The 22,500-nt window shown below is 39.0% G+C and overlaps 1 protein-coding gene across 1 annotated transcript in view; it reads left to right on the top strand.

Moving 5' to 3' along the window:
- The first annotated feature begins 2,377 nt into the window (after positions 1-2,377).
- foxf1 (forkhead box F1) overlaps positions 2,378-22,500 on the top strand; it is a 26,376-nt gene continuing 6,253 nt past the window's right edge. Inside the window, exon 1 of the mRNA XM_062961714.1 lies at positions 2,378-6,079. Within this exon, the coding sequence (XP_062817784.1) occupies positions 5,029-6,079 (1,051 nt within the window). The 5' untranslated portion in view covers positions 2,378-5,028. The remainder of the gene's footprint in view (positions 6,080-22,500) is intronic.

The raw sequence follows: 22,500 nt of genomic DNA, 5'->3' as shown, positions 1-22,500 counted from the left end.
ACTACAAAGATGCGCTGGATAATCCAGAACCTTGGATAAGTGAGTGTTGGATAAGTGAGACTCTACTGTATAACTTGTGGGAGTTGAAGTCCAAAACACCCGGAGAGCCGAAATTTGCCCGTGCCTACTGTATATTATTATGGTTGTTGTTATTGTTATATTTATCTTTTTATTCCCCCCCCCCCCCTAATTGAGACGTGAAGCGGCTCACAACTGCTTTCTCACTCACTCACTCACTCACTCACTCACTCACTCAGCCAAGCACAGATGGGATGGCAAAGAGAGTCAGCTCTAGATACTATCAACACACATGGACGCCTATGTGTGCGAAGCAAGTGTGTATATTTGTTGTGCGTTGAATGGGCCTACTTTAATCCGGATTAACCAAAGGATGTCACGCCACGGGAATAACACGGGAGGGGGCCTGCCATCCAGCTGTTCACAGACCCCTGTCTCTCCCTATTATATGTGTGTGTGTGTGTGTGTGTGTGTGTGTGTGTATAGGTATATGTATATGTATATATTTACCACATTTGTAAACCGCCTCCAACGTTCTGCCGGCCCATTTATGTTGGATAAGTGAGACTCTATATACAGTAGAGTTTCACTTATCCAACATAAACGGGCCGGCAGAATGTTGGATAAGCGAATATGTTGGATAATAAGGAGAGATTAAGGAAAAGCCTATTAAACATCAAATTAGGCTATGATTTTACAAATTAAGCACCAAAACATCATGTTATACAACAAATTTTAAAGAAAAAGTAGTTCACTACACAGTAATGCTATGTAGTAATTACTGTATTTACGAATTTAGCACCAAAATATCACGATGTATTGAAAACATTGACTACAAAAATGCGTTGGATAATCCAGAACGTTGGATAAGCGAGTGTTGGATAAGCGAGACTCTACTGTATATATCAAACTCCACTGGCCTAGTTTCCAACAGACCTCACAACTTCTGAGGATGTCTGCCATAGATGTAGGAGAAACGTCAGGAGAGAATGCTTCTGGAAGATGGCCAGGCGGCCCGGAAAACTCACAGCAACCCAGTGATTCCAAGCCAGAAGAGCCTTTGACAACCACGGAGGCTCTTTCTCAGGCCAGGAGGGAAATTCCTTCCTAGCCAGGGCATCAAAACCAAGGCCAAAAAGGGATGGGTTGCTGTGTGTTTTCCGGGCTGTACGGCCGTGTTCCAGAAGCATTCTCTCCCGACGTTTCGCCCACATCTATGGCAGGCGTCCTCAGAGGTTGTGAGGTAGAAGTGATGTCCAAAGAAGCCATCCAAGCTATCTAAACTGGGTTCTCCAGATCAATGGAGACTCCACCACAGACATCAGAAGAGCTGCAAGGCCAAGAACAAGCCATGAGAGTCAAGACAAAGATCCACCCAGAGGAAAGGGGTTCTTACCAGACATCAAGGGAACCACTGATGAAGAAGCACAACCTACAAACTATCTACAGACCCACAAAGAAAATCCAACAAATGCTACGGTCAGCGAAGGACAAGAGGGATCCTCTCTCTTCTGCAGGAGTCTACCGGATACCATGCAGCTGTGGACAAGTCTATATAGGGACCACCAAACGCAGCATTGCCCAAACAAGAGTCAAAGAACATGAAAGGCACTGCAGACTAATTCAACCAGAGAAATCAGCCACAGCAGAGCATTTGATGAACCAACCTGGACACAGGATATTATTTGAGGACACAGAAATGCTGGACCACTCCAACAACTATCATTTCAGACGACACAGAGAAGCCATTGAAATCCACAAGCATGTGGACAACTTCAACAGAAAGGAGGAAACCATGAACATGAACACAATCTGGCTACCAGTATTTAAAAACTCTAAAATCAAAACAGTAGATGGGAACCAACACTCTGAGGGCAGAGGAGCCCCAAGGACGGCTAATGACTGAACAAAGGATGCCCTTAAAGGCAAAAGACAAACCTTTCCAATGCTAATTAGGGTGATTAACTGAAACATTAATGCTGGTTTCCAACTGACAAAGGACTCTTGTCATACCCTGGACTCTCCACAGATATATATTCCTTTCCTTGCCTTGTTCATCCATGCCTCACAACCTCTGAGAATGCCTACCATAGATGTGGGCGAAACGTCAGGAGAGAATACTTCTGGAACATGGCCACACAGCCCGAAAGACACACAACAACCCCAAGCGATTGCTTGTTGCGTGGCGAGTTGGCCTGTGGCCTTGCTGGGAGCAGAGGCGTGTTGATCCTTGGATGGAGGAGGGGGAGGGAAAGAAAGGGGGGAGAAGGGGCGTGGCTTCTTCCTCCTCCTCCTCCTCTTCCTCCCCTTGGTCTCCTTCCCTGGCCCCCGAGGAGGCTGGAGAGACCAATGCCAGGCGCAGAAGGCTGAGGCTCGGCCAGAAGACGGGAGAAGGAAGCCAAGGCTGGGCCAAGGCTGCCCCCCCTCCCTCGGAAGCCTGAGAAACGGGGGAGGGGTCCACGAGGAGGAGGAGGAGGAGGAGACAAAGCAAGAAGAGGAAGAGGAGGCAGAGCCAGGCGGGCGGGTGGGCAGCCAGGACTCTCCGCTTCTGCCTCTCCAAAGGTTGGGATCCTTTCTTGGGAAGATCCTTCCTTCTTCCTCTCTGATTGCCTTCTTCTCCTGCGGGAATACAGACCCCGGACTCCCCAGTAAGCGGGACCTTCCTTGGACTGTTTTTGCTTCGCCTCCTTTGGTTCTCCTCCTCCCCGAACGCCCCGCCGATCCGGAGGAATTTCGGGCCTTTCCCATTGCGAGCGGAACTGTTTTGTTTTCGTTTTGGCGACGAAAGGAGAGAAGAGAGAAGGAAGAGGAAGGGTTGGGGAGGTGAGTGTCCCTTTCTCGTCCCTTTCTCCAACCCTCCCTTGATCACCCCCCCCCCCCTCCAAGCCCAGCCTAGAAAGCAAGGCGGAGGGTGTACGTTTTGGAGAGGCTTCCAAGCCCAACTCAATTTGGGGAGTGGAGGAAGAGAAAGACCGAAGGAGAATTGTATATATTTTAGGAAGGGAGAGCCTTTATCCCGGCTTCCAGCGCCCAACACAACTTGAATGGTGTCGGAAGAGAGAGACTTAGGGAGCAAGCGAGTATTTTTTGGAGAGCCAATTGTGCCCTTCTTGCCTTGGCTTCCAACCCCGACCCAACTTTGTGAGAGAGTCAGAAGAGGAAGAGAAAGAGAGGAGAGGGCGGAGGAAGAGAAAGACTGAGCCAAGCCAAGTGAGTAGTTTTTGGAGAGGAAAGTCTACCCTTATCTTGGCTTACGAACCCAACACAACTTGGAGAGAGTAAGAAGAGGGAGAGAAAGACAGGGAAGAAAAGTGTGTATTTTTTTTTGGAGAGGAAAGTCTACCCTTATCTTGGCTTCCAATCCCAACCCAACTTGGAAAGAGTAAGAAGAGAAAGGGAGGAAAAGTGTGTATTTTTTTGGAGAGGAAAGTGTGCCCTTATCTTAGCTTCCAATCCCAACCCAACACGAGTAGTGGAGGAAAAGAGAAATCTAGAGAAGACAAGTGTGTATTTTTTTTTTTTGGAGAGGCAATTTTACCCTTATCTTGACTTCCAATCCCAACTCAACTTGAGTCGTGGAAGAAGAGGAAGAGAGAGACTTGGCGAAGCGAAGTGTGTATTTTTTTTGGAGAGGCAAGTGTGCCCTTACCCTGGCTTCCAATCCCAACCCAACGTGACTAGTGGAGGGAGAAAAAGAAGCATTTTTGGGGAGTGTAAGGAGAGGAAGAGTTGGCGAAGCGAAGTGTGTATTTTTTTTGAGAGGTGACCCTACCCTTATCTGGACTTCCCAACCCAACTTGAGTAGTGGAGGAAGAGACTTGGGGATATAGATATATTTTTGGAGAGGCGACCGTACCCTTTTCTCGACTTCCAATCCCAACACAGCTTGGATGGTGTAGGAAAGACTAAGAGGAAGAGACTTGGGGAACTATATATATATTTGGAGAGGCGACCGTACCCTTATCTGGACTTCTAATCCCAACTCAATTTGGAGAGTGTAACGAGAGGAAGAGGGAGATTTTGGGAAGCGAATTGTTCTTTTTTTTTTTTTGGAGAGGCAACCCTACTCTTATCCTGGCTTCCAACCTCAACTTAATTTGGAGAGTGTAACCAGAGGAAGAGAGAGACTTTGGGAAGCGAACTGTGTATTTTTTTGGAGGCGACCCTACCCTTATCTGGACTTCCCATCCCAACACAACTTGGATGGTGTAGGAAGAGACTTGGGGAAATATATTTATTTTTGGAGAGGCAACACAACTTGGATGGTGTAGGAGGAGGAAGAGGGAGACCTAGGGAAGCCAATTGTGCATTTTTTTGGAGAGGCAATCTTACTCTTACCCTGGCTTCCAACCTCACCTTAATTTGGAAAGTATAACGAGAGGAAGAGAGAGACTTTGGGAAGCGAATTGTGCATTTTTGGAGAGGCAACCCTAGCCTTATCTGGACTTCAATTCCCAACACAACTTGGATGGTGTAGGAAAGACTAAGAGGAAGAAAGACTTAAGAGAAAGAGACTTGGGGAACTATATATATTTTTGGAGAGGCGACCCTACCCTTACCTAGACTTCCAATCCCAACCCAACTTGGATGGTGTAGGAAGAGGAAGAGACTTGTGAGACTATATATATTTTTGGAGAGGCAACCCTAGCCTTATCTGGACTTTTCATCCCAACACAACTTGGATGGTGTAGGAAAGACTGAGAGGAAGAAAGACCAAGAGAAAGAGACTTGGGGAACTCTATTTTTGGAGACGCAACTCTACCCTTATCTTGACTTCCAATCCCACCTCAATTTGGAGAGTGTAAGGAGAGGAAGAGAGAGACTTTGGGAAGCGAATTGTGCATTTTTTGGAGAGGCAGCCTTAGCCTTATCTGGACTTTTCATCCCAACCCAACTTGGATGGTGTAGGAAAGACTCAGAGGAAGGGACTTGGGGAACTCTATATATTTTTGGAGAGGCGACTTCCAGCCGCAACCCAACTTGGATGGTGGAGGGTCAGGCCGGGCGTCGATGACCGCGGGTCCTCCCGGGTCGGCGTCTTCTTCTTCTTCTTCTTCTTCTTCTTCTTCTTCTTCTTCTTCTTCTCCTCCTCCTCCTCCTCCTCCTCTCCCGATGTCGGAGAAGCCCCCCATGGACGCGGCGCCCCCCTCGGCGCCCCCCAACCCGCCCTCGGCGCCGGCGAAGGGCAAGAAGAGCTCGGCGGGGGTGCGCCGCCCGGAGAAGCCTCCCTACTCGTACATCGCGCTGATCGTGATGGCCATCCAGAGCTCTCCGGCCAAGCGGCTGACCCTGAGCGAGATCTACCAGTTCCTGCAGGCGCGCTTCCCCTTCTTCCGCGGCGCCTACCAGGGCTGGAAGAACTCCGTCCGGCACAACCTGTCGCTCAACGAGTGCTTCATCAAGCTGCCCAAGGGGCTGGGCCGCCCGGGCAAGGGCCACTACTGGACCATCGACCCGGCCTCCGAGTTCATGTTCGAGGAGGGCTCCTTCCGACGCCGCCCGCGGGGCTTCCGCAGGAAGTGCCAGGCCCTGAAGCCCGTCTACGGCATGATGAACCTCAACTTCAACCACCTGCCCGACGCCTACGCCTTCCAGGGCCCGCCCTGCGCGCCCAACGCCCTGGCCGGCCTCGACGGCATGATGGGCGTGGACGGCATGGGCCTGGCCGGCAGCCCCCACCACCCCTACATGGCCGGAGGGGGCGCCGGGGCGGGAGGGGGCGGCCCCGCGGAGGACTACGCCGCCCACCACCACCACCACCACAACGGCGCCCTCGCCGCCAACGGGAGCGCCAACGGGGGCGGCACCCTGGAGCCCCCCCACTCGGTCTACGCCTCCGTGCCCCCCTCGGCCTGGGGACCCTCCGCCGGGACCGGGCTCAACGGCAGCCCCGCCCCCTCCCCCTACCTCAAGCAGCCCTCGCTCTCGCCCTGCAGCGCCGGGGGAGGGGGAGGGGGAGGGGCGGGGGCGGGGAACCCCTTGGCCACCGGCCTCCCCGCCCACCCCCTGGACCAGACCTACCTCCACCACAACAGCCACAACCCCGCCGCAGAGATACAAGGTAAGCCTGGGGGGGGGAGGGTTGCGTGGGGGGACGGCACTCCCCGGGTTGCGCGCACTGCCCCAGCCTCCGCACACTGGAGCCTTTCCCCACTGCCATAATAATAATAATAATAATAATAATAATAATAATAATAATAATAATAATAATAATAATAATAATAAAGGCCACCCTACTGGGATCTGCGTGCATCATCCGAAAATACACCACACAGTCCTAAACACTTAGGGAGTGTTCGACTTGTGATTTTGTGATACGAAATCCAGCATATAGATCTCCTTTGCTGTGTCATAAAATAATAATAATAATAATAATAATAATAATAATAATAATAATAATAATAATAATAATAAATCACACAGTCCTAGACACTTGGGAAGTGTTCGACTTGTGATTCTGTGATACGAAATCCAGCATATCTATCTTGTTTGCTGTGTCATACAATAAAATAATAATAATAATAGTAATAATAATAGCTGAGACCACAGGAAGGGAGAGGAATCTTTAGGGAAGGGATATTCTCCATCCTCCTCACACTGGAGACTTTCTCCACTGTCATAATAATAATCATCATCATCATCATCACAACAACAACAACAACAACATAGTAGTAGTAGTAATAATATACATAATAATATACATAATAATATACATAATAATATACATAATAATAATGTACATCACACAATCCAAAACACTTGGGAAGTATTCGACTTGTGATTTTGTGATACGAAATCCAGCATATAGATCTTGTTTGCTGTGTCTTTGTATAATAATAGTAATAATAATAATATTATACATAATAATAATATACATACTACTACTACTAATAAGAATAATCACAACAACAACAACAACAACATAATAATGTACATCACACAGTCCTAAACACTTGGGAAGTGTTCGACTTGTGATTTTGTGATACGAAATCCAGCATATAGATCTGGTTTGCTGTGTCACACTCTGTCTTTGTATAATAATAGTAATAATAATATTATACATAATAATAATATACATAATAATATACATAATAATAATAATAATAATAATAATAATAATAATAATAATGTACATCACACAGTCCTAAACGTGACTTGTGATTCTGTGATACGAAATTCAGCTGTGTAACACTCTGTCTTTGTGTCATAATAATAATTTCAGTCATTTATATCCCGTCCTTCTCACCCCAGGGGGGATTCAGGGAGGCCTTGCACTTAGCAATCATTAGATACTGATCTGGGACGAGATCCCAACAAAACTCTGAAATGACCACCATGGTGCAAAGGTCCTTCCCAGGTCCTGAATCCTTGCTCCTTCTTGAAATCCACAAAGGACAATGTTTTCCACCATTGGCAGAAGTTCCTTTCTGTTTCCTTCTGATTTCCTTTCTCATCAAGGCGTTTTCCACTGTTAGCAAGAAGTTGTCAGCCAAGCACAAGTTGTCCTGATGGGACTCGGTGTTGAAGACTTCTACTTGTACATCTTCCCATCACACAAATGGTTTAGCAACCCATGCGCCAAGCTTGTGATGACCACCTTGACCCCCAACTTCTCCTCCAAACACCACACTGTACTTACAGAGCACACTTTGTACATGACTTGAGTAGGCCAACCAGGGGAATCTGCTGAACCATTTGGGTTGAAATCTTAGATGCTTTGCTCCTGTCCCAAGGTTTCTTTGGATCATTAGACAATAGACATCCCTAGTTTGCTCAGTTTCCACCTGCCATCCAGGTCAAATTCCCCCCATCCTGCACATTTTGACAACTTCCTATTTTTATTGAGTACATAATAACACAATCTGTGAGTAGATAATTAACATCTGTTGTATGTATGCATTCTAGATATAGAATATATTATATACTTACTTACTTAGGCAATCCCTCCTCGGTCTACACAGGATTGTAAATTAGTATACATTCTAGACATTATATACTTAATGTATATAAGTAAGTATACATTCTAGATATTGAATTATTTCTATATTATATTGTAGACTTACTGGAATTGCCTAAGTAAGTATACATTCTAGACATTGAATTATTTCTATATTATATTGTAGACTTACTGGAATTGCCTAAGTAAGTATACATTCTAGACATTGAATTATTTCTATATTATATTGTAGACTTACTGGAATTGCCTAAGTAAGTAAGTATACATTCTAGATATTGAATTATTTCTATATTATATTGTATACTTACTGGGATTGTCTAAGTAAGTAAGTATACATTCTAGATATTGAATTATTTCTATATTATATTGTATACTTACTGGGATTGTCTAAGTAAGTAAGTATACATTCTAGACATTGAATTATCTCTATATTATATTGTAGACTTACTGGAATTGCCTAAGTAAGTAAGTAAGTACACATTCTAGATATTGAATTATCTCTATATTATATTGTAGACTTACTTACTGGGATCGTCTAAGTAAGTAAGTATACATTCTAGATATTGAATTATCTCTATATTATATTGTAGACTTACTTACTGGGATCGTCTAAGTAAGTAAGTACACATTCTAGATATTGAATTATCTCTATATTATATTGTAGACTTACTTACTGGGATCGTCTAAGTAAGTAAGTATACATTCTAGATATTGAATTATTTCTAAAGTATCGATTCACCTTCTTTACAAACTTAATTGAGTACACAATAACACAATCTGTGAGTAGATAATTAACAATAATTAGATACTGCATTATTTCTATATTATATTGTATACTTACTTACTTAGGCAATCCCTCCTCACCTAAGTAAGTAAGCAAATGTACATTCTAGATATTGAATTATTTCTATATTATATTGTAAATTTACTTACTTACTTACTTAGGCGATCCCTCCTCGGTCTATGAGGAATCGCATAAATAAGTATACATTCTAGATATTGAATTATTTCTGTTATATTGTATGTTTACTTACTTATTTAAGCAATCCCTCCTCAGTCTATGAAAGAAAGAAAGTGACACCAATCCCTTGCTACGTTATTAGGTGAATATGATACCACCTTAATATGGTATCATTTGATAGACTGAGAATGGTTTCCTTAGACCTAGGAAGGCACACAAATGTCTCAAATCTTAGTCTAACTTAGCAGAAGTCTTACAATCCAATGGATACAACCAGTTCTTTTTCTGTCCCTAGATTTGCTCTCATTTGTAGTCAATGAACCCGAATGTTTTCAATATGAGAGGACAAAGCCCAGGCCTGGGTCTGGATGAGGCCCACAAGGCCAGGGTTGGGCTCTCAGCTGGCCAAACTATTATAATTTTAAATAATAATAATAACAATAATTTTATTTATATCCCGCTTCCATCTCCCCCAAGGGGACTCCGGAGGGCTTACAGCGAAATCAAAATACAAACAATGATAAAATATAAAACATCAAAGGACAAAAACAAAAACCAATAATAAAATATACACAATAGGCGAAAAAAAAAAAACACAACACAGAATTAAAACATCAAATTAAAAACAATAATTTTTGCCCCCAAACTACCCTCCTTGATTTCTTCAGGATGTTCAGCAGTGGAACTCCCTGCTGCGGAGTGTGGTGGAGGCTCCTTCTTTAGAGGCTTTTAAACAGAGGCTGGATGGCCATCTGTTGGGGTGCGTTAAATGCAATTTTCCTGCCTCTTGGACTGGATGGCCCATGAGGTCTCTTCCAACTCTATAATTCTATAATTCTTTGCCTTTGAAAAGAGGTTCCAGTTGTCCCATATCAGGTTTTGGGGCAACCAGAGTGGCCTAGTGGTTTGAAAACTAGGGTTTGAGTATCCACTTGTCCATGGAAACCTATTGGATAACTTTGGGCGAGTCACACACTCTCAGCCCCAGCAAACCCATGGTTCAATGTGTTGTCGAAGGCTTTCATGGCCTTCGACATACAACAGGGTTGTTGTATGTCTTTCGGGCTGTGTGGCCATGTTCCAGACGTATTCTCTCCTGACGTTTCTCCCACATCTATGGCAGGCACCCTCAGAGGTTGTGAGGCATGGAGAAACTAGGCAAGGAAGGTAAATATATATCTGTGGAGAGTCCAGGGTGTGACAAGAGTCCTTTGTCAGTTGGAATTATATTATTTGAGAACACAGAAATTATATTATTTCTGTGTTCTCAAATTATATAACACAGGATATTATTTGAGAACACATAAATGCTGGACCACTCCAACAACTATCATGTCAGACGACACAGAGAAGCCATTGAAATCCACAAGCATGTGGACAACTTCAACAGAAAGGAAGAAACCATGAAAATGAACAAAATCTGGCTGCCAGTATTAAAAAACTCAAAAATCAGAACAGTAAATAAAAGCAACACTCTGAGGGCAGAGGAGCCCCAAGGACGGTTAATGACTCTGAACAAAGGATGCCCTCCAAGCAAGAGACAAACCTTTCCAATGCTAATTAGGGTGATTAACTGCAACATTAACTCTGGCTTCCAAATGACAAAGGACTCTTGTCACACCCTGGACTCCACACAGATATATATTTACCTTCCTTGCCTAGTCTCTCCATGCCTCACAACCTCTGAGGATGCCTGCCATAGATGTGGGCGGAACATGGGCACACAGCCCGAAAGACATACAACAACCCTGAAACTCATGACTTGAAGGCACAAGAAGCAACCTTGGTCTTCCTTGTTGTTGTTGTTGTTGTTGTTGTTGTTGTTGTTGTTGTTATGGATCTTTCAGCTGCCTCCAAGTTGTCCTGATGCCAAGACACATATTTCTTGGCTGGACTTTTTTGTTTCCTTGATCAAGAGTGTGTCTTGATGCAAGTTCCTACTGAGCTTGACTCCACATCTCGCACACTTTTCCTCCAGCCCTCCAACCAGGGCAAGACCCAGGCCTTCTCCTTAGCAAAGTGTGAATCCTTGCCCTGAAAAGGCTCATAATTTGAGGGTAGAAGTAATGGAAAGTAATCCAAAGTGGGAACAGTTTCAATATGGAACATGGGCACATACTGGGACTGGCATCCTGTGGGTGACCATTGGCCACCATTGGCACCAACCAGAAAAGTGAAGGAGTCTAGAGGTCAGGAGAAGACTCTATAATTTAGGTAGGAAACTGTTCCATCATAAGGCATTACAAGTCAAGAGAGAAATGTGGAGTATAAATATAGTAATAGTAATATATCTCACATCATCATTATTATTATTACTACTACTACTATTATTGACATAAAAACACAGCAAAGGGGATCTATATGCTGGATTTCTTTTTCACAAAATCACAAGTCGAACACTTCCCAAGCATTCAGGACTGTGTGATGTATTATTATTATTATTATTATTATTATTATTATTATTATTACTACTAATGTGTCAGTGCACCAATTGATACACAAGTTGTAATGACCAAAAACCGAACATATAAGACCATGGAAATATTTATATTGAGTTGTCTTTGCTGCCTTCAAATCTGGACTTTCTTCTTCTTCTTCTTCTTCTTCTTCTTCTTCTTCTTCTTCTTATTATTATTATTATTATAGTCTGACACAGCAAACAAGATAGATATTCTGGATTTTGTATTATTGTTGTTATTATTATTATTAAAGTGTCAGTGCACCAATTGATACACGCAAAAACCGAACAGATAAGACCATGGAAATATTGATATTGGGTGGTCTTTGCTGCTTCAAATCGGGACTTTCAAGTTGTTATTATTATTATTATTATTATTATTATTATTATGAATGTGACAGCACACCAATTGATACACACGTTATAAACATGTGCATATGACCAAAAACAGATAAGACGATGGAAATATTGATATTGAGTTGTATTTGCTGCTTCAAATCTGGACTTTCCAGTTACTACTACTGATACTACTACTACTATTAATAATAATAATAATAATAATAATAATAATAATAATAATGTGTCAGTGCACCAATTGATACACACGTTATAAACATGTGCATATGACCAAAAACAGATAAGACGATGGAAATATTGATATTGAGTGGTATTTGCTGCTTCAAATCTGGACTTTCCAGTTACTACTGCTACTACTACTACTACTATTAATAATAATAATAATAATAATAATAATAATAATAATAATAATAATAAAGGCCACCCTACTGGGATCTGCGTGCATCATCCGAAAATACACCACACAGTCCTAAACACTTAGGGAGTGTTCGACTTGTGATTTTGTGATACGAAATCCAGCATATAGATCTCCTTTGCTGTGTCATAAAATAATAATAATAATAATAATAATAATAATAATAATAATAATAATAATAATAATAAATCACACAGTCCTAGACACTTGGGAAGTGTTCGACTTGTGATTCTGTGATACGAAATCCAGCATATCTATCTTGTTTGCTGTGTCATACAATAAAATAATAATAATAATAGTAATAATAATAGCTGAGACCACAGGAAGGGAGAGGAATCTTTAGGGAAGGGATATTCTCCATCCTCCTCACACTGGAGACTTTCTCCACTGTCATAATAATAATCATCATCATCATCATCACAACAACAACAACAACAACATAGTAGTAGTAGTAATAATATACATAATAATATACATAATAATATACATAATAATATACATAATAATAATGTACATCACACAATCCAAAACACTTGGGAAGTATTCGACTTGTGATTTTGTGATACGAAATCCAGCATATAGATCTTGTTTGCTGTGTCTTTGTATAATAATAGTAATAATAATAATATTATACATAATAATAATATACATACTACTACTACTAATAAGAATAATCACAACAACAACAACAACAACATAATAATGTACATCACACAGTCCTAAACACTTGGGAAGTGTTCGACTTGTGATTTTGTGATACGAAATCCAGCATATAGATCTGGTTTGCTGTGTCACACTCTGTCTTTGTATAATAATAGTAATAATAATATTATACATAATAATAATATACATAATAATATACATAATAATAATAATAATAATAATAATAATAATAATAATAATGTACATCACACAGTCCTAAACGTGACTTGTGATTCTGTGATACGAAATTCAGCTGTGTAACACTCTGTCTTTGTGTCATAATAATAATTTCAGTCATTTATATCCCGTCCTTCTCACCCCAGGGGGGATTCAGGGAGGCCTTGCACTTAGCAATCATTAGATACTGATCTGGGACGAGATCCCAACAAAACTCTGAAATGACCACCATGGTGCAAAGGTCCTTCCCAGGTCCTGAATCCTTGCTCCTTCTTGAAATCCACAAAGGACAATGTTTTCCACCATTGGCAGAAGTTCCTTTCTGTTTCCTTCTGATTTCCTTTCTCATCAAGGCGTTTTCCACTGTTAGCAAGAAGTTGTCAGCCAAGCACAAGTTGTCCTGATGGGACTCGGTGTTGAAGACTTCTACTTGTACATCTTCCCATCACACAAATGGTTTAGCAACCCATGCGCCAAGCTTGTGATGACCACCTTGACCCCCAACTTCTCCTCCAAACACCACACTGTACTTACAGAGCACACTTTGTACATGACTTGAGTAGGCCAACCAGGGGAATCTGCTGAACCATTTGGGTTGAAATCTTAGATGCTTTGCTCCTGTCCCAAGGTTTCTTTGGATCATTAGACAATAGACATCCCTAGTTTGCTCAGTTTCCACCTGCCATCCAGGTCAAATTCCCCCCATCCTGCACATTTTGACAACTTCCTATTTTTATTGAGTACATAATAACACAATCTGTGAGTAGATAATTAACATCTGTTGTATGTATGCATTCTAGATATAGAATATATTATATACTTACTTACTTAGGCAATCCCTCCTCGGTCTACACAGGATTGTAAATTAGTATACATTCTAGACATTATATACTTAATGTATATAAGTAAGTATACATTCTAGATATTGAATTATTTCTATATTATATTGTAGACTTACTGGAATTGCCTAAGTAAGTATACATTCTAGACATTGAATTATTTCTATATTATATTGTAGACTTACTGGAATTGCCTAAGTAAGTATACATTCTAGACATTGAATTATTTCTATATTATATTGTAGACTTACTGGAATTGCCTAAGTAAGTAAGTATACATTCTAGATATTGAATTATTTCTATATTATATTGTATACTTACTGGGATTGTCTAAGTAAGTAAGTATACATTCTAGATATTGAATTATTTCTATATTATATTGTATACTTACTGGGATTGTCTAAGTAAGTAAGTATACATTCTAGACATTGAATTATCTCTATATTATATTGTAGACTTACTGGAATTGCCTAAGTAAGTAAGTAAGTACACATTCTAGATATTGAATTATCTCTATATTATATTGTAGACTTACTTACTGGGATCGTCTAAGTAAGTAAGTATACATTCTAGATATTGAATTATCTCTATATTATATTGTAGACTTACTTACTGGGATCGTCTAAGTAAGTAAGTACACATTCTAGATATTGAATTATCTCTATATTATATTGTAGACTTACTTACTGGGATCGTCTAAGTAAGTAAGTATACATTCTAGATATTGAATTATTTCTAAAGTATCGATTCACCTTCTTTACAAACTTAATTGAGTACACAATAACACAATCTGTGAGTAGATAATTAACAATAATTAGATACTGCATTATTTCTATATTATATTGTATACTTACTTACTTAGGCAATCCCTCCTCACCTAAGTAAGTAAGCAAATGTACATTCTAGATATTGAATTATTTCTATATTATATTGTAAATTTACTTACTTACTTACTTAGGCGATCCCTCCTCGGTCTATGAGGAATCGCATAAATAAGTATACATTCTAGATATTGAATTATTTCTGTTATATTGTATGTTTACTTACTTATTTAAGCAATCCCTCCTCAGTCTATGAAAGAAAGAAAGTGACACCAATCCCTTGCTACGTTATTAGGTGAATATGATACCACCTTAATATGGTATCATTTGATAGACTGAGAATGGTTTCCTTAGACCTAGGAAGGCACACAAATGTCTCAAATCTTAGTCTAACTTAGCAGAAGTCTTACAATCCAATGGATACAACCAGTTCTTTTTCTGTCCCTAGATTTGCTCTCATTTGTAGTCAATGAACCCGAATGTTTTCAATATGAGAGGACAAAGCCCAGGCCTGGGTCTGGATGAGGCCCACAAGGCCAGGGTTGGGCTCTCAGCTGGCCAAACTATTATAATTTTAAATAATAATAATAACAATAATTTTATTTATATCCCGCTTCCATCTCCCCCAAGGGGACTCCGGAGGGCTTACAGCGAAATCAAAATACAAACAATGATAAAATATAAAACATCAAAGGACAAAAACAAAAACCAATAATAAAATATACACAATAGGCGAAAAAAAAAAAACACAACACAGAATTAAAACATCAAATTAAAAACAATAATTTTTGCCCCCAAACTACCCTCCTTGATTTCTTCAGGATGTTCAGCAGTGGAACTCCCTGCTGCGGAGTGTGGTGGAGGCTCCTTCTTTAGAGGCTTTTAAACAGAGGCTGGATGGCCATCTGTTGGGGTGCGTTAAATGCAATTTTCCTGCCTCTTGGACTGGATGGCCCATGAGGTCTCTTCCAACTCTATAATTCTATAATTCTTTGCCTTTGAAAAGAGGTTCCAGTTGTCCCATATCAGGTTTTGGGGCAACCAGAGTGGCCTAGTGGTTTGAAAACTAGGGTTTGAGTATCCACTTGTCCATGGAAACCTATTGGATAACTTTGGGCGAGTCACACACTCTCAGCCCCAGCAAACCCATGGTTCAATGTGTTGTCGAAGGCTTTCATGGCCTTCGACATACAACAGGGTTGTTGTATGTCTTTCGGGCTGTGTGGCCATGTTCCAGACGTATTCTCTCCTGACGTTTCTCCCACATCTATGGCAGGCACCCTCAGAGGTTGTGAGGCATGGAGAAACTAGGCAAGGAAGGTAAATATATATCTGTGGAGAGTCCAGGGTGTGACAAGAGTCCTTTGTCAGTTGGAATTATATTATTTGAGAACACAGAAATTATATTATTTCTGTGTTCTCAAATTATATAACACAGGATATTATTTGAGAACACATAAATGCTGGACCACTCCAACAACTATCATGTCAGACGACACAGAGAAGCCATTGAAATCCACAAGCATGTGGACAACTTCAACAGAAAGGAAGAAACCATGAAAATGAACAAAATCTGGCTGCCAGTATTAAAAAACTCAAAAATCAGAACAGTAAATAAAAGCAACACTCTGAGGGCAGAGGAGCCCCAAGGACGGTTAATGACTCTGAACAAAGGATGCCCTCCAAGCAAGAGACAAACCTTTCCAATGCTAATTAGGGTGATTAACTGCAACATTAACTCTGGCTTCCAAATGACAAAGGACTCTTGTCACACCCTGGACTCCACACAGATATATATTTACCTTCCTTGCCTAGTCTCTCCATGCCTCACAACCTCTGAGGATGCCTGCCATAGATGTGGGCGGAACATGGGCACACAGCCCGAAAGACATACAACAACCCTGAAACTCATGACTTGAAGGCACAAGAAGCAACCTTGGTCTTCCTTGTTGTTGTTGTTGTTGTTGTTGTTGTTGTTGTTGTTGTTATGGATCTTTCAGCTGCCTCCAAGTTGTCCTGATGCCAAGACACATATTTCTTGGCTGGACTTTTTTTGTTTCCTTGATCAAGAGTGTGTCTTGATGCAAGTTCCTACTGAGCTTGACTCCACATCTCGCACACTTTTCCTCCAGCCCTCCAACCAGGGCAAGACCCAGGCCTTCTCCTTAGCAAAGTGTGAATCCTTGCCCTGAAAAGGCTCATAATTTGAGGGTAGAAGTAATGGAAAGTAATCCAAAGTGGGAACAGTTTCAATATGGAACATGGGCACATACTGGGACTGGCATCCTGTGGGTGACCATTGGCCACCATTGGCACCAACCAGAAAAGTGAAGGAGTCTAGAGGTCAGGAGAAGACTCTATAATTTAGGTAGGAAACTGTTCCATCATAAGGCATTACAAGTCAAGAGAGAAATGTGGAGTATAAATATAGTAATAGTAATATATCTCACATCATCATTATTATTATTACTACTACTACTATTATTGACATAAAAACACAGCAAAGGGGATCTATATGCTGGATTTCTTTTTCACAAAATCACAAGTCGAACACTTCCCAAGCATTCAGGACTGTGTGATGTATTATTATTATTATTATTATTATTATTATTATTATTATTACTACTAATGTGTCAGTGCACCAATTGATACACAAGTTGTAATGACCAAAAACCGAACATATAAGACCATGGAAATATTTATATTGAGTTGTCTTTGCTGCCTTCAAATCTGGACTTTCTTCTTCTTCTTCTTCTTCTTCTTCTTCTTCTTCTTCTTCTTATTATTATTATTATTATAGTCTGACACAGCAAACAAGATAGATATTCTGGATTTTGTATTATTGTTGTTATTATTATTATTAAAGTGTCAGTGCACCAATTGATACACGCAAAAACCGAACAGATAAGACCATGGAAATATTGATATTGGGTGGTCTTTGCTGCTTCAAATCGGGACTTTCAAGTTGTTATTATTATTATTATTATTATTATTATTATTATGAATGTGACAGCACACCAATTGATACACACGTTATAAACATGTGCATATGACCAAAAACAGATAAGACGATGGAAATATTGATATTGAGTTGTATTTGCTGCTTCAAATCTGGACTTTCCAGTTACTACTACTGATACTACTACTACTATTAATAATAATAATAATAATAATAATAATAATAATAATAATGTGTCAGTGCACCAATTGATACACACGTTATAAACATGTGCATATGACCAAAAACAGATAAGACGATGGAAATATTGATATTGAGTGGTATTTGCTGCTTCAAATCTGGACTTTCCAGTTACTACTGCTACTACTACTACTACTATTAATAATAATAATAATAATAATAATAATAATAATAATAATAATAATGTGTCAGTGCACCAATTGATACACACGTTATAAACATGTGCATATGACCAAAAACAGATAAGACGATGGAAATATTGATATTGAGTGGTATTTGCTGCTTCAAATCTAGACTTTCCAGTTACTACTACTACTACTACTACTACTACTAATAATAATAATAATAATAATAATAATAATAATATGTCAGCGCACCAATTGATACACACGTTATAAACATGTGCCTATGACCAAAAGCCGAACAGATAAGACGATGGAAATACTGATATTGAGTGGTCTTTGCTGCTTAAAATCTGGATTTTTTTTTCTGGAAGTAGGTTCATTCTCCAGACTGTGTTCCAGTTTGCTTGGAATTGAGTTGCAAAGTCTATGAAATATGCACCCATTTGCAAAACAGTCCACAATGTTTCTATTTTCTCTGAAAAGAAAGTGGAGATGCGAGATTCCTGGCAGAAGTTCCACAAAATGATGCTGCCTGGGGCCTGCGTCATGGGCAAATCCTTACTTCGCTTCTATTTTTAATGCCTTCCGTGATTTATTTATTTTTCTCCCCATTCCCTAAAAGAGGAGCCCGGAAAATTCAAGAGGTTTGAAAACAGAGAGAGAGAGAGAAAAAAAAAACCGGTTATTTTTTGTCCTTTGCGGCTATGTGTTAAGGCTCTTCACCAAAGTTTTCCAAAAGTTTTGAAAAAGTTGGCGAACTTTGCAACAAAGACGGAATGGAAAGGGAGAGATCTAAAATACTTCTATTTATCGAAGGAGGAGGTTTTGGTTTCAGGGTCCGAAGTTTCCTTGCTCAGAAACGAATTCGAATTTTGGAAAACTACAAAATGCCTTATTATTTTGATATCTAGGTGAAAATACAACGGACTCCTTCCAGGCGAAAACAAGCCTTATTTCCTAATAACTGACAATTGGAGATTAGTAAATGGGATTTTCGGAGCGCTTTAATAATATTAATACCTAATAATAATAATAATAATAATGTCCCCAAAAGGGATAAAATGCAGAATTTACTATGACAGCAAATTACTATTAAGTAGGGAGACTTAAGTAAAATGGAGCAGAGGAGAATTCCTCTTGATTTACTGAGTGTCATGTTTAAATTTATTGTTTTTTTTCTAATTTGGAATTTTTATTATAATGAGTATGTTATTGTCCTTTTATACTTTTGATATTAGTGAAATAGTTGTGACATTGAATATTTGCCATTTTGTATGTTAGCCATCCTGAGTCCCTCTGGGGAGGGAGGGCGGTCTAGAAATAAATTATTATTATTATTATTATTATTTATTGATTCAGACCAAAAACAATATATTTCTCCCAGGAAAATCGGGGAGACTTTAGTTGTTGTTGATGATGATAATTCCAATACTTTCCGGTTATTAGAAGTCCCTCTAATAGAAAGTCAATGTTTCCCAATCAATGGGACCTGAGCAGAAAGAATAGTGTTGGAAGGCGAAATATTGATAGTATTTTTTATCAAATATGGCCTTACTTTCAGCTCTTTCTTCTCCTCTTGTTGTTCTCTCCCACAACTTATTTTTTGACTTTATGTGAAATAATAATAATAATAATAATAATAATAATAATAATAATAATGCTACAGCCATCATTGGTCACCAGCGTTTTGAAAAAGGAAACACTTAATCAATAATCATAATTATCTTCTCCCACAGCTTTAAATAATAACAACAACAACAACAACGACGACAACAACAGCAAAAATAACAATAATACTTTATTTATAACCCGCCCTATCTCCTCATTGGGGACTCAGGGTGGTTTCCAACAAAACATGGCAAAATTCAATGCCATGATAAACAATAGAAACAAACCAAACCAAATCAAAACAAAAATACAAACTTATAGTAACTTTATTAAATAAAAAACTTTAATAATAATAATAATAATAATAACCACACTAACATAGCTATCACGACGGGTCCCCAAGCATTTTGGATAAGGGATACTTAATCAACAGTAATAGTAGTATAGTAATAATAATAATAATAATAATAATAATAATAGCATGCTTTCATTCCTCTCCTGGTCTCACTTTTCGCTCTTCTTTCTTGTTAATGCCAACTTTTCCCGCAACTTTTTTTTAAACTTTATGTAGAATAATAATAATAATAATAATAATAATAATAATAATAATCTGCCCTGAGTCCCCTCTCGGGTGAGAAGGGTGGGATAAAAATTATTATTATTATTATTATTATTATTATTATTATTATTATATTGCGTTGCTGTGAGTTTTCCCGCGTTGTCTGAAGCATTCTCTCCTGTCGTTTCGCACACATCTGCGGCAGGCATCCTCAAGAGGTTGTGAGGTTTGTTGGAAACTAGGCAAGTGGGGATTATATAATAATAATAATAATAATAATAATAATAATAATAATAATAATAATAATAATACAACTGTATTTGCAGACCGCCCTGAGTCCCTTCTGGGAGATAAGGCAGTCAACAAATAAAGTATAATAATAATAATAATAATAATAATAATAATAATAATAATAATAATAATAATGTCGCCTGCTTGTATTCTCCTTTCTCTGCGTTTCTCCTTCAAGCCTTTTTGTAAATGAAATAAAACCGAGGGGTTGTAACGGCAAAAGGTTGTGTTGTTGGGTGCTGAGTTTCCATTTGACTTTCCTATTTAATGTCACTCAATGCCTTTCGCGGGGTGAGCTGGGATTTGAACCCAGAGTTTGTGGATTTTGGAGAGAAAGAGAGAGAAGGAAAAAGGGGGAAAAGACGCCTTGGTTTCCCTTCCTTTGGAGGAATCGAATTGGAGGAAAAAAGAGGGGCGAAAAGCCCTTTCCTAACGCGGATTTCCTCTCTCCGGTCTACATTTCTTTTTGAATCCGCATTATATTGAATCGAGATCCATAATATAATATAATATAATATAATAAAATATATTGTATGTATGTACTTATAATCTGCAAGCCGCACTGAATCCCCTTCGGGGTGAGAAGGGCGGGATATAAATGTCGCAAATAAATTATTATTAATAATAATAATAATAATAATAAATAATAAAAGTAGATACGTTGAATCTGCATTATATTGGGTCAAGATCCATGTAATTATATTGTGTGTACATATGATTTGTAAGCCGCACTGAGTCTCCTTGGGGTGAGAAGGGCGGGATATAAATGTCGCAATTAATTAATTAATTAATTAATAAAATAATAATAATAATAATAATAATAATAATAATAATAATAATAATAATAATAATAATAGTAGATACGTTGAATCCGCATTAGATTGAGTCAAGATCCATGTAATTATATTGTGTGTACATATGATTTGTAAGCTGCACTGAGTCCTCTTCGGGATGAGAAGGGCGGGATATAAATGTCGCAATTAATTAATTAATTAATTAATAATAATAATAATAATAAAAGTAGATATATTGAATCCGCATTATATTGGGTCAAGATCCATGTAATTATATTGTGTGTACATACGATTTGTAAGCCGCACTGAGTCTCCTTGGGGTGAGAAGGGTGCGATATAAATGTCGCAATTAATAATAATAATAATAATAATAATAATAATAATAATAATAAAAGTAGATACGTTGAATCCCCATTAGATTGAGTCGAGATCCATATAATTATATTGTGTGTACATATGATTTGTGTCTCCTTCGGGGTGAGAATGGTGGGATATAAATGTCGCAATTAATGATAATAATAATAATAATAATAATAATAATAATAATAATAATAATAAAAGTAGATACGTTGAATCCGCATTAGATTGAGTCGAGATCCATATAATTATATTGTGTGTACATATGATTTGTGTCTCCTTCGGGGTGAGAAGGGTGGGATATAAATGTGGTAAATAAATAAATAATAATAATAATAATTATTATTATTATTATTATTAAATTAGACATATTTGAACCAATGGGATTGACCAACATTTGACTCTCCAAATGATCCAACTCCCAAAGGGACCTGATCAATAGCAAAGCCATCTATAAAAGCTCACCAAGGTAGATAATATACAGAAACCAAACATATATATATATATATATATATATATATATATGAAGAAAAGACAGTCTTTCAATTTCACTAATGTGGCTTTTCAAAAATAAAAGCAAGTTCCTCCTCTCAATCTTTCCTCCCTTTCTTTCAATGGAAGGATTTCAGATGCAAAGCTTGGAAAGCTATTTTCCTCTTTCTCTCTCTTTGTATTTGTGTATTCATTTGAATGCAGGGAAAATGTATTTGGGAAGCAGAAATTTCTTCCTTAAAAAAAATAAAAGAATGAAAGGAATGTGAAAAACAACTAGTAAGGGGGAAAATGTAAGTTAGACTTTTGCAGCCATTGGATCCTGTTGAAATAAAAGAGAAACTTAATGATCTAGTTGCCTATTGCTAAC

This window comes from Anolis carolinensis, unplaced genomic scaffold, assembly GCF_035594765.1.
Source record: "Anolis carolinensis isolate JA03-04 unplaced genomic scaffold, rAnoCar3.1.pri scaffold_9, whole genome shotgun sequence".
Taxonomy (NCBI): Eukaryota; Metazoa; Chordata; class Lepidosauria; order Squamata; family Dactyloidae; genus Anolis; species Anolis carolinensis.
Note: the sequence above shows the minus strand (reverse complement) of the source record. Positions and strands in the feature narration are given on the sequence as shown.